Source organism: Colobus angolensis, unplaced genomic scaffold (assembly GCF_000951035.1).
Source record: "Colobus angolensis palliatus isolate OR3802 unplaced genomic scaffold, Cang.pa_1.0 Scaffold234, whole genome shotgun sequence".
Lineage (NCBI taxonomy): Eukaryota > Metazoa > Chordata > Mammalia > Primates > Cercopithecidae > Colobus > Colobus angolensis.
Genome location: NW_012115533.1, coordinates 478,479 through 490,583, shown reverse-complemented (window position 1 = coordinate 490,583; position 12,105 = coordinate 478,479). Strand labels below are relative to the sequence as shown.

At 36.6% G+C, this 12,105-nt stretch overlaps 1 protein-coding gene across 2 annotated transcripts in view; it reads left to right on the top strand.

Moving 5' to 3' along the window:
* Positions 1 to 4,598: 4,598 nt before the first annotated feature.
* Positions 4,599 to 12,105, top strand: part of LOC105513676 — a 38,025-nt gene continuing 30,518 nt past the window's right edge. The window contains exon 1 of one of the 2 annotated variants that reach the window (XM_011944615.1): positions 4,599 to 4,735. In XM_011944615.1, the coding sequence (XP_011800005.1) occupies positions 4,725 to 4,735 (11 nt within the window). In that variant the 5' untranslated portion in view covers positions 4,599 to 4,724. The remainder of the gene's footprint in view (positions 4,736 to 12,105) is intronic. The other variant, XM_011944616.1, reaches the window with a different exon arrangement.

Here is a 12,105-nt window from a genome sequence, read left to right as displayed (position 1 = left end):
TGCCAAAGGGCATGTCTCACTATTTTTTTTTTTCCTTTGTTCTCTCCCAAAAGCTGTGTTTCAAAAAAGGCCCTCTTATATCAAGCCTGTGCTTTCACATCTTGCATACTTTGAAGACTCTTCCCTGTGGCTCATGCTCTGATTTACCTGAACACTTTCATGGTACTTTCTGATAGTTTTAGATCGACTTTAGGCCTCTTTCCTTTCCTGTCCTCCCCACAGTTTTCCTTGGTTTACCCTTGTCTTACTGTGGGATAAGGCTGAAGCTGGTGCATGTGAGACATACCAAAGTTTTAAATCCATGGTTATTTTGAAGTTTTAGTAATCTCTGTTCTCAAGATCTACTCAGTGCTTGGTTTTTCTGCAGATATACTTTTCCTTTCTTTTTTGTTTTGTATCATTTTTGAAGGAAGTATAATATTAGGAGACTGCTAGGTAGGCCACGTCCACAGGTTCTAGATTTTGATTTGATTTCACAATATTAAGAACATACTCTGCAAGAGGTATTTGTAAATGGTGACCTTTTTTTAAACAGTTCATGTTCCAGATTCCTTTTTTTAATAGATCCTAAGACCTAAGAGAAACAAAAAAAAAAGTATTTTTAATTATCTAACAACATGTACCGACTGTTTAGCTTTTCTTAACTGATATTAGTCAACTTGGAAGTTGTGCAAGATCTTTAGTCAATTTAAACCTTGATTGTTTTGTGGTTGTTTCAAAATTAGCTTACAATTTTGAAATAGATATTAAAAAAAAAATCAGACACATTGGTGCTTTGTAGTCCTTTGTACAGATACTGTTCTTTATTTGTGTGATAGGGTACCACTGATGTATTTTAATCAGAAGAGTCACTTGCATTTAACAGAATCCCTCTGAGTGCTATGTTGGAGTATAGACTGTAGGGAGGTATGGCCTGAAGCAGAAGACCAGTAAAGCAGCAGCTGTAATGATACTAATAAATGCAGGGGTGTCATAACAGGCCATGAAAGGAAGGCAGGTGATCAGATTCTGAATACATTTTGAAGGTAGAGCTCATAGGATTTCATGAGGGATTGGACATGGGATTTGAAAGAAAGAGAGTAGTTGAGGATAATTCCAAGATTTTTAGGCTTGAATAGACAGAAGATATGAAAGCAGCTGATTTGGACAGGAGATTTAAAGATATATTTCTGAAAGATTAAGACTGAGATCCATCTAAGACATGTAAGAGGAATTTCAAGTAGGCAGGTGAATATATGAGTCTGAGATTCAAGAGGGAGAGAAATCTAGGATGGAGTTATAAATTTTGAAGTCATTAGCATATAGATGGTTTTTAAGGCCATGAGACTACAGAAGATCATTATCCAGATAAGACTGAGTTGAGAGAGAAAGAGGTTTAGAGGCTGAGTTCTGGGCATACTACGGTTAGGAGATGGTGGGGGACGAGTAGGGAACAGCAAAAGGGACTATGAAGTAAAAAGATAGCTGGTGAGGTGTAGAGTCCTAGAATCCAAATGAAGAGAGTGCTAAAAGGAGAGAGTAACTGTACTTTTCAAGTAAAGGAAATAGGGACTAGGAATTGACCATTGAATTTAGTAACCTGAAAATCATTAATGACCTTGCCAACTGTAATTTCAGTGGAGCAATGAACTGAAGATATTCGAGTGAGTTCAAGAAAGACTCAGAAAAGAAGAATTGGAGGCAGCAAATATAGACAGCACTTTTAATGCTTTTCTCATATGCTGTAAGACATGTAAAACAATCTATTGGGATGGAAGCGGAAAGGAGAAGCAGGACAAGAGAGGGTATCTTTTGTTTTTGTTTTCAATGGAAAAATTACAGCAGGCTTATATGCTGTGGGAATGATGCAGTAAAGAGATGGAGAAGGAAGGCACTAATGATGGAGAAGGAAGACACTTTCTGGTTTAATGACTTTGAGCAGAGATGAAGTGGCAGACTCCAGTTCACAAATGAAATGGAAGTGCTGATAAGGCCTACTTGTTAGAGGGGAAAGTAGAGTAAGTGGGCAGGTAGATTGAGTAGGTGGATACATGCATGATGATAGTACCCTGTGGAAATCCTTTCCTGATTGTTTAGGTGAGAGTAGGATGGAGGCAGAAATAAGGGAAATGAACAAAAGGAAGAGCAACTGAAAATCATCTACTAGACTAGGTGGGACGGGGGCAAGTTGGAGAATGGTTGTGGGAATTTAGTGTGACTGCCAGACAACACCTTGAGGTGAGTGGTTATACATTTTAGAGTGAGACCAGTCAGCATCATGGTGCATTTTTCTTTTTCTTTTCTTTTTTTTTTTTTTTTTTTTGTAAGTAGAGTCTTGCTCTGTCACCAGGCTGGAATGCAGTAGCGCCATCTCAGCTCACTGTAATCACTGACTCCCTGGTTCAGGCAATTCTCCTGCCTCAGCCTCCCGAGCATCTGGGACTACAGGCGCCCGCCACCACGCTGGGCTAATTTTTGTATTTTTAGTAGGGATGGAGTTTCACCATGTTGGCCAGGATGGTCTCGATCTCCTGTCCTCACCTCTTCCCACCTTGGCCTTCCAAAGTGCTGGGATTGTAGGTATGAGTCACCGTGCCCAGCCTAATGGTGTGTTTTTCTTGAACTACATTTTGCTCCACAAAGGTAGGTACAGGTAAGTGAGGCGTTGAGAGTGTATAATAGGAATACTTTAAAATATTATGAATGCCTGGGCCTCAGCCACCTTCAGATATTATTTGTTTAGTTGAGGAAGGGCCTGGACACTGAATTTTTTTAAAGCACCCAAGATAATTCTAAGCAAAGTCAGAGTTGCGTCGCTGGAGTATTACATAGCTTTTGCCTAAAGCAGTTAGGAATATGGATCAATTGTTGTGGGCTATAAAGCTAAAAAGGTAAGTTTAGTTGTGTTTTATTCATTTTTGGATAATCCTGGTCTAGAATTTTTGGACTTGGGAAAGTTCCCAGGATGCTTAAAAAAGATGAGAGTAAAGAAAATGTCTGACATTGGTTCTGTGGTTTACAGGTGCACACACACACACACACACACACACACAAAGAGAGAGAGAGAGGAAAAGAAAGGAAAATGTCATCTCTGCTCCTATCATGGGAAAAGTATCCAGAAATTTTAGATGTAATATTTTAGGCATTGGAAAATTTTTAAAAATTATTCTAACTTAGGGCAGGCATGGTGGCTCATGCCTATAATCCCAGCACTTTGGGAGGCTGAGGCAGGTGGATTACAAGAGGTCAGGAGTTTGAGACCAGCCTGGCCAACACGGTAAAAAGCCGTCTCTACTAAAAATACAAAAAAATTAGCCAGGTGTGGTGGTGGGCACCTGTAATCCCAGCTACTCAGGAGCCTGAGGCAGGAAAATTGCTTGAACCCAGGAGGCAGAGGTTGCAGTGAGCAGAGATCGCACCATTGCACTCCAGCATGGGCAACACAAATGAAACTCCATTTAAAAAGAAATTGTACTAATGTGGATAGAAACAAATCAATGTATAAATCTTTAGCAAATATGTTACATTATATTTTTTGGCATAGAAGATTTTTCTGCTAAGTTTTAGCCTGAAGCATTTTGTGTGTAAAATTTAATTCCTGACAGAAACAAAGTAGAGGAGAATGTATTTTCAGTTTTTGATATGAAACACATTAATAAGGTTACTGAAACATTTTTAGTCTATAGATGGATTACTACTATAGACTAAAAATAATATACTATACTACTACTATACTATAAAAATAATATACTATAGTACTAATAATATACTACTATAGAACAGAAAAAAAGAAACATGATGCTTTTTCCAAGATATGCAAAATATCTTGTTTTGAAACTAGATTTTGAATAAAATGGTTTCCTAAATATCTTTTCCTCTGAAGTAGTAAAGACTACGGGAGAGTTTACTATGATTTTGGCAGACAACAATTTCTTAGTACACAGAAACACAGCTACATTCTTCTCTTTTTGGGAAAGGAGACATACAACTTTCAAGTTTAGAGAACATTCATTTTATCAGCTCATGAAGGTAGAAATTCACAGTGCTATCTATGTACATAGCAGACACTCAGAGCAGGATAGTTGGATCAATAAGCGAGTATGTAGATACTCCTTTTTTTTCTGAAAAGTTGTAAAAAATTTGCTTTGAAATAAATAACTATTATTTATTTCTTTTTATGAACAAGGCAGAATTCCCAGTCTTCAAATCACAGGAGTTTTATCTGAGCAAACTTCAAGCAAAAATTAGATATCTTCCATTTTGCTTCTTTTCCTACAGAAGAGAAGCAGGAAATCAAATACTGGGGGATATACTGCACAAGTATAACTTCAAGAAACCCAAGTCAGTGCAAACAATTCAAAAAACAATGGAACCGAAGACAGTGAATCTTCCAGGGATGCTATGGACATTTATCCCCTCTGCTGACATTTATGTTTCTGTAGTTGAGGTTCAGTTATATCACAGTTTAGACAACTCCCTAGAAACAATGATCCCTGTTAAAGCTGATCCAGAAGCACAGGAATTCCTTTGATGAACTCTAAGAGACTGGTAACAATACCTCCTGAAGGGCCATGTTGCTAGGTAACAGCTTGTTTCCTTGGTCACAGTGAATCCATGGAAGACCCCCAAAAGAGGTTGCAGATTCTTGGTGGACAGCTTTCGTATCCCCTCCAGGGAACATGGTGAAAAATGTCTTCAGAAAAATAGCTTTATGAAGGCAAGAGGACTTTTTGCACCTGCAAGACATGTCTGAAAGGTAGGAAAATTAAATTAAAAGTGACCTTTGTCATGAGTTGAGGGAGAGAAAAAAGCCAAACAAATGTAGATAGTGTTACCAGATTAAATTTTCTTTAGACACATAAAGTCATGCAGCTTGCATTACTGATTATGGTTCCTTGAAAGAGAAGCAAACTCAGCTGCCACCGTCTCCCCTAATACCTGGTTACAAATGCAGTGCAGTTTCTGTGATCATTGTTGTGATGGAGAGAGGTGGGCTTACTCCTTTAGTAATGGTATATCTAAGAGACATAGGACTCTTCAAGAAAGCATTTGTGATTTTCATGAGAAAAATAGGCAAGATAGCTGAAAGGCAGTATCTATCAGTGTTTCAGTTTAAATGAAATTACTATCATAAAAACATGACTTATACCAGCTCATTAATGTCACAAATTAGATTAAATAGAGGCCAAAACCCAATATTTGTTTCCTCACTCTTAAATTTCATAGCTGTCTGTGTTTCTCAAAAATGCTGATAATTAAACAATATACAATTGGGGATTTGCAGGTTTCTTGAATTTTTTTTATATTAGTATATAACCTGGCTCTCACTTTTTAAAAACTGATATTTGCATCTTCAGTTTTCAAGATTAAGTACATCGTGGTTTCATAAAATTGTATAAAACTTAATTATAGCTTCCATTTACTACCTATAATTAAGATGAATTGTGTTTAGGTAAGGGATTAGAATATCAAAGGAGTGACAGAAGTTCTATTTGTTTAGCCAACTCTGGATATCTCAGTCTCAAGATCTTTGATTTTAATATTAAAAATTAGATGTGTATTAATTTGGAGAAATTAGCATACGAAACAATAGTTTAAAATGGATAGCAGTTCTGTGCAAAATTGTAAACTTCATTTTTTTCTCTACTTGCTAAAACTCTTTTAGTACACTATAACAAAAAGTTTATTTGTTCCATATAAAATAATCTTTACTATCACCATCTTTACTATCACCATTGTTATTTTTCAACTAGTAAATCTTTATAAAATGATATTAGAGACAGCCTAAAGAGTTATACCAAGGATATGACTTATTTTTATTTATTAATTTTATTTTATTTTTTATTTTTGGATACACAGTTTCACTCTGTCACCCAGGCTGGAGTGCAGTGGTGCAATCTCGGCTCACTGCAACTTCTGTCTCCCAGGTTCAAGAGATTCTCGTGCCTCAGCCTCCCGAGAAACTGGGACTGCAGGCCTACGCCACTCCACCTGGATAATTTTTATATTTTTAGTAGAGATGGGTTTCACCATGTTGTCAGGCAGTTCTCAACCTTGTGAGTTCAGATAATCCACCCACCTCAGCCTCCCAAAGTGCTGGGATTACAGGGGTGAGCCACCACACACAGCCTACACCCAGGATACCACATAAACTTTAATTTTCAAATTGTGAAAGGCAAAAGGAGGAAGGAGGGAAGGAAGGAAGGAAGGAAGGAAGGAAGGAAGGAAGAAGGAAGGGAGGGAGGGAGGGAGGGAGGAGGAAGGGAGGAAGGAAGGAAGGAAGGAGGGAGGGAAGAAAGGAAAGGAGAGAGTAAGAGAGAAGGAAGGAGAAAAGTTTCCTTGATGCCAGTATTTCTTCAATCACATTTCTGCACATCATGAAACAAGAATCTTATTCATCCCACTTTCCTAAAACACTGTCAATTTTATTTGGCATTTTATTGTTTTATTTCTGCTAGCAAGATCTACCTCAGCCACATATTTTCTTTTAGTATCTATATTCTTCTAGCTCATAGTGCTGTATGTGATTAAATTTTCAAAGCTGTAACAACATAGGAAGTAGTAGATATTCCTCAAGTATTGAAAATTTCACCACCTAAGCTGCAGCTATAAATGTTGTTACAATAAAGCTCTAAAAATTTCTAAATATAATTTCATAGAGGGAACATAGAGATAGTTCAGTCTATCTTCATTGGTTCTGTTATTTGAATATATCTTTTGCTTCTATAAATGTCAGTGTACCCACTAGTAGCTATTGAAGTTTACAAGTTTTACCTCTAGAGAAGTGTTATAGGTCTTTGTTCTTTTACTTTTGTTGTGCCTTAGTTTGATGGCCCATAAGTGTTTAAAGAATGTTTATGGGGCTAAAATAATAGGGACCTGCAAAATTTATAAGAATAAAAATTGGGTCACATAAAATCTGACTCATTCAGACTGAGGTAGAGAAAAAGCAATTGCAATTATGAATTTTTCAAAATTGAAATTTATTGTTGTATGCTTTTAGAATCAACAATCTAAATCATTTAGGACACATCCATTGAAATCCTAGGCTTTGGGATAAGTGAAATATTTTTGGAATATCTCTAAAACACCTAGCTTTACAGAATAGTTCACAGATAAATAATTATTTACTCAATTTACATGTTTACTTCCAGAAACTTAATTTAAAACTTAATTTAAAACGTAATAATCTTCAAATTAAAAAATCTAGCAAATTTGCCAGTGTAGAAATCAACAATTTATAATATCAAATTTCTTCCTGACTTTATGATAGCTCTGAGAGTACTTTCAGTTATCCCATCACCATGCCTGGCATGTAAAGAGTACAATCATGACCCATTTTACAAACAGAATACAAGCATAGAGAGGACAGAAATTCTGGGTTTTAAATATAAAAATAAAATGGTCTAAGAAATCAGAGAGGCTGAATTCATATTTCCTTTCTTCCAAATTTAATGTTATAGAGTTCATAGTAATTCTATTCTAGCCCATGCCTCAGAAGTACCTGGCTTTGGCGTGATTCCACTGAATTTGAGACTCTAGCGTAATATTTTTTGGAAGGAGAAGGAGGCTGAGAGATTCGAAAGTGTGCCCTTTGCTAATTGAAAAATAAAGTTGAACATGCTTTCCTTCCTTCCTTCCTAAATACAAAGCCCTCATGTTGAAGCAATGAATATAAATGGAACATTTAGAAACTGAGTCATATGCTATACTATTCTGACAACCCTACAGGTCTTAAAGGAGCCCATGACCTATGTATGATGTGTGCTCAACATATCTTTATGCAACTTAAGAGCTCAACTTCACCTTAGAAAGTGGGCCATCTGTCACTTCCTCCTTCACTCGCCTTACAAAGTTACATAATCACCAACTTGACATTTTAATTAAACAGATAGCAACCATTGCTGCAGACAATTTATGAGGCTTATAAATTTGTGATTGTAAAGAACATTGCAATCTTCTGATGAAAGGGCTCGTGAATTGATAAGTTATATTATCGTTGTTCATCCAGCAGTCTCAGCTCACCTGATCCTTTTTGTTAGCCATTCTACATCTTTTTTCAACCAAGACTAGATGGCCAATTCAGATAACGCCAGCTGTTTTAAAGACACTATAAATCATGGCTGGCAAATGCTGTACAGTTTCAGCCATGGCACCTTCTCCATGGCAGCTTTATATTGGAACATTAATAAAATTAATTCCTCTTTCATAAAGGTTTAGATTTGTAATTTATGATAACTGTTTGTTCACTGCAGGCAGAAAGATTAAAAATGAGTAAACCAATATAACAACTAAACTGCATTTGTCTGGTTTTATTTTCCTTTGGAGAGGGGAGGTGGGAGCATTTAAAAAACAGTTTGATGTTATCTGGAATGGCGTTCTCATAAGTTCTACTACTGAGGGCTTAACTTTTGTTTTCAGTAAATAATAACTGCTTGAATTTATATGTTCTATTAACTAGTATAATTATTATTATTATTATTATTTATTTATTTATTTATTTTTTTTGAGATGGAGTCTCGCTCTGTCGCCCAGGCTGGAGTGCAGTGGCCGGATCTCAGCTCACTGCAAGCCCCACCTCCCGGGTTTACGCCATTCTCCTGCCTCAGCCTCCCGAGTAGCTGGGACTACAGGCGCCCGCCACCTCGCCCAGCTCGTTTTTTGTATTTTTTAGTAGAGACGGGGTTTCATGGTGTTAGCCAGGATGGTCTCGATCTCCTGACCTCGTGATCCGCCCGTCTCTGCCTCCCAAAGTGCTGGGATTACAAGCTTGAGCCACCGCGCCCGGCAACTAGTACAATTATTTATATGTGTTTAAGTGAAGTAAATAAAATAAGTAATTAAAATAATCTTAATAACAACTGCACCCTAATACTGATAGATCTCTTCAGTTATTTAAGGAATGACAGTAGTTATCTGCATCTTGTATGAATTCTAGTGGTTAAGATCTCCGGTCATTTACTAATGTAACTCGAGCAAGTTACCCCATCTCTCTGTGCCTAAATTTCCTCATCTTTAAAGTAAAATAATGTTTCACTAGGTGATTGGAATGATTAAATGAGTTAAGTCATGTAAATATCTTAGTATAGTGCCTACTACATAGCAAATGTCAATAATTGTAAACTGTAGAATTTTAGTAATGGCAACACTTGTCATTATAACAGTAATATTACAAAACAAAGCACCCATCCTTGAAACACAGTCCACATTATGTCTGAATATTAAAGATACAGAACTGAGGGTCAGAGATTATGCTAAGTGCCTTGACCAGGGTCATAGCAGTCACTGTTTTTCAAATTCCTAGGACTTGCCGGTCTTGCAGTTTTGACTTCAATGATGTGGACATTAAGGCAGTTGTAGATGGAGAAGTTTGAGTTATACAACCTGGAAGGTACCCTATTTTTTATTTTATTTTTAAAACTAAATGATCAGAAATGATCTCGTTTTGCTGAGATTTCTCCAAAGGAGCAGACTGAAGAAAAATTCCATATGGAATTTATAATAGAAGTGACAGAACTAAGATTCTGAGAATGTCCCAGAGGTTTTTAACACAAGCTCCTTCCAGCACACTGCCCTTTATCTCTGTACCTTGGTGTGGTGCGTGGAGTAATATAAGAATGTAAGGAAAGGATCCAGACTTTGGGGGCCTACAAGCAGATTTCACACTCAAAGACAGTCAGACTAGTTGTCTATTGATTGGAATTTTCTTAGCTGAAACACAACCATTCTTCAATTCATTTTTCAGTCCATTCTGAAAAAATGAAATGCATTGAGAGAGAGAGAAGAAAGAGAGAGGGAGAGAGGGAAGGAAGGAGAGGGAGAGACAGGGAGAGAAAGATGGTAAGGGTGTTAGCTGCCTATTTATTTGTATTACTAAAGTTTTAATTGCCTTCTATTATTAATAAATGCCTGGTCATTACCGGGATAATGCCATAAAGAGTTTTAGTTTAAACCAGAAAGAAATCTATGATGATGAAAGTAAACTAAGATGATGAGATAATTTTCACTTATACTTTTAAACTTAATTTCAACTTGAGGTTGTTAAGCTTAGTCTTGCAAAACTACACAAGACGGTATAATAAAAACCCAATCAACTGGATCTTTTTTATCAAATCTTGTAATTATGTGAACTTTATTTTCCTTGTGTCCTACTTTAAGGAGATTATATAAGCAAGATAAAACCATGTCTCATACTTTAGAGGGAGACTTCCAGGTTACTCTATTAACTCAACCCCTCATTGTGTAACCATCATTGGAGTTTGTCATCACAAGACAAAAGTCACTGAAGAAGGATTTACCCATATTCATTGTCCTTATTTTTCATATTTTATTTTGGCAGAAAATGGCTAGCATATTTCAGTAAAGACAAAAGAACCCAAAAGTCAGTTAAACTTTCACTCCTGTTAATCATCTGATATATTATTCTATTTCTCCTCAATTTTCTCTCATAATTACTGGCTAAAACTCCAGTTTTAGATGGCAGGATTTATCTGCTTTAGGAATAATAAGATTCAGAAATTTTGAGTTTGTTTCTCTAATGTTTGTTAATTTGTTTTTATAACACGATGCTTTTTGATAATTTCAAGAAGCAATATCCAAACTGTTAAATAATTGCTCAAGTGAGAAAGAAATGAGATGCATATATGTTATGATTGTTTTACATGATTAAGACCAAATTATTGACTTTTGAATTTAGTGGCAGATACAGAAACAATTTTCTTCTTGATCATAGGTCACTTAAGAAAATTTAATTGGGAGGCCCAGACAGGCGGATCACGAGGTCAGGAAATCGAGACCATCCTGGCTAACACAGTGAAACCCTGTCTCTACTAAAATACAAAGAAAAAAACTAGCCGGGCGTGGTGACAGGCGCCTGTAGTCCCAGCTACAGGGAGGCTGAGGCAGGAGAATGGCGTGAACCCGGGAGGCGGAGCTTGCAGTGAGCCGAGATCGCCCCACTGCACTCCAGCCTGGGCGACAGAGCAAGACTCCGTCTGAAAAAAAAAAAAAAAATTTAATGGCACAGTAATGATATTTTTAGAATATGAAGCTTTTTAAAGAACGATGCTATTTTAGAACATAATCGCTGTGCTCTTCTACTGTACTAGCTCAGTTAATAAGTGAAAAATGAAAGATGTTTCTACATTGTACTTCATGAAGGCAACCTTAATAAACAAGAGGTGTGTGGTTTCCTATCAGCGAAATTGCTGTTAGAGTCATAATAAATGTGCTAGAAATAGAGAATACTTTCTCTTAAGATTCTTGGAGACTAAAGATAGTCTACCAAGAGAAAAAAAGAGACCGTAACTATAGAAAGATGTGATTTCTAGTTTTACTTCACACACAAAAAATATTTAGATTAAAATTTAAAATTATTGGCTTAACATAATGTACAGCATCAATTACAGAAAGAGAAACTTATCACTCTTTCTAAGGAGAAAGGGAAAAGTGTAAGAATAACAATGAATAATAAACCAGAGAATTAGTATAAAATATATTTTACATCTCAGTGGTATAAATATAGGAATACAAGGAGAATTGGACTCTTGTACGGTGAAAGGGTTGAGTGACATTCCAAAGTGAGTAAAATTGATTAAAGAATCTGACTTTTTAAGTCGTTTGCCACTAATCTGAGGAAATATAATAGGCTTGGGGAAAGTCTCAGGAAAATTTAAGTTCCAGAATCATGCAGAGATTTTAAGAATGGCTATACATGCCAGATCTGCAGCTGTAGCTCTACTAGGAATGATGTTCCAACATCAACATGAGGGCTGTACTCCTTGGTATCTTATAAGCGTGTGTATGTATGTGTGTCTGTGTGTGTGTTTTCTTTTCTTTTTTTATTTTCTTTTTTATTTTTTATTATTAATACACTTTAAGTTCTAGGGTACGTGTGCATAACGTGCATGTTTGTTACATATGTATACTTGTGCCATGTTGTGTGCTGCACCCATCAACTCGTCAGCACCCATCAGCTCGTCATTTACATCAGGTATAACTCCCAATGCAATCCATCCCCCCTCCCACCTCCCCATGATAGGCCCTGGTGTGTGATGTTCCCCTTCCCGAGTCCAAGTGATCTCATTGTTCAGTTCCCACCTATGAGTGAGAACATGCAGTGTTTGG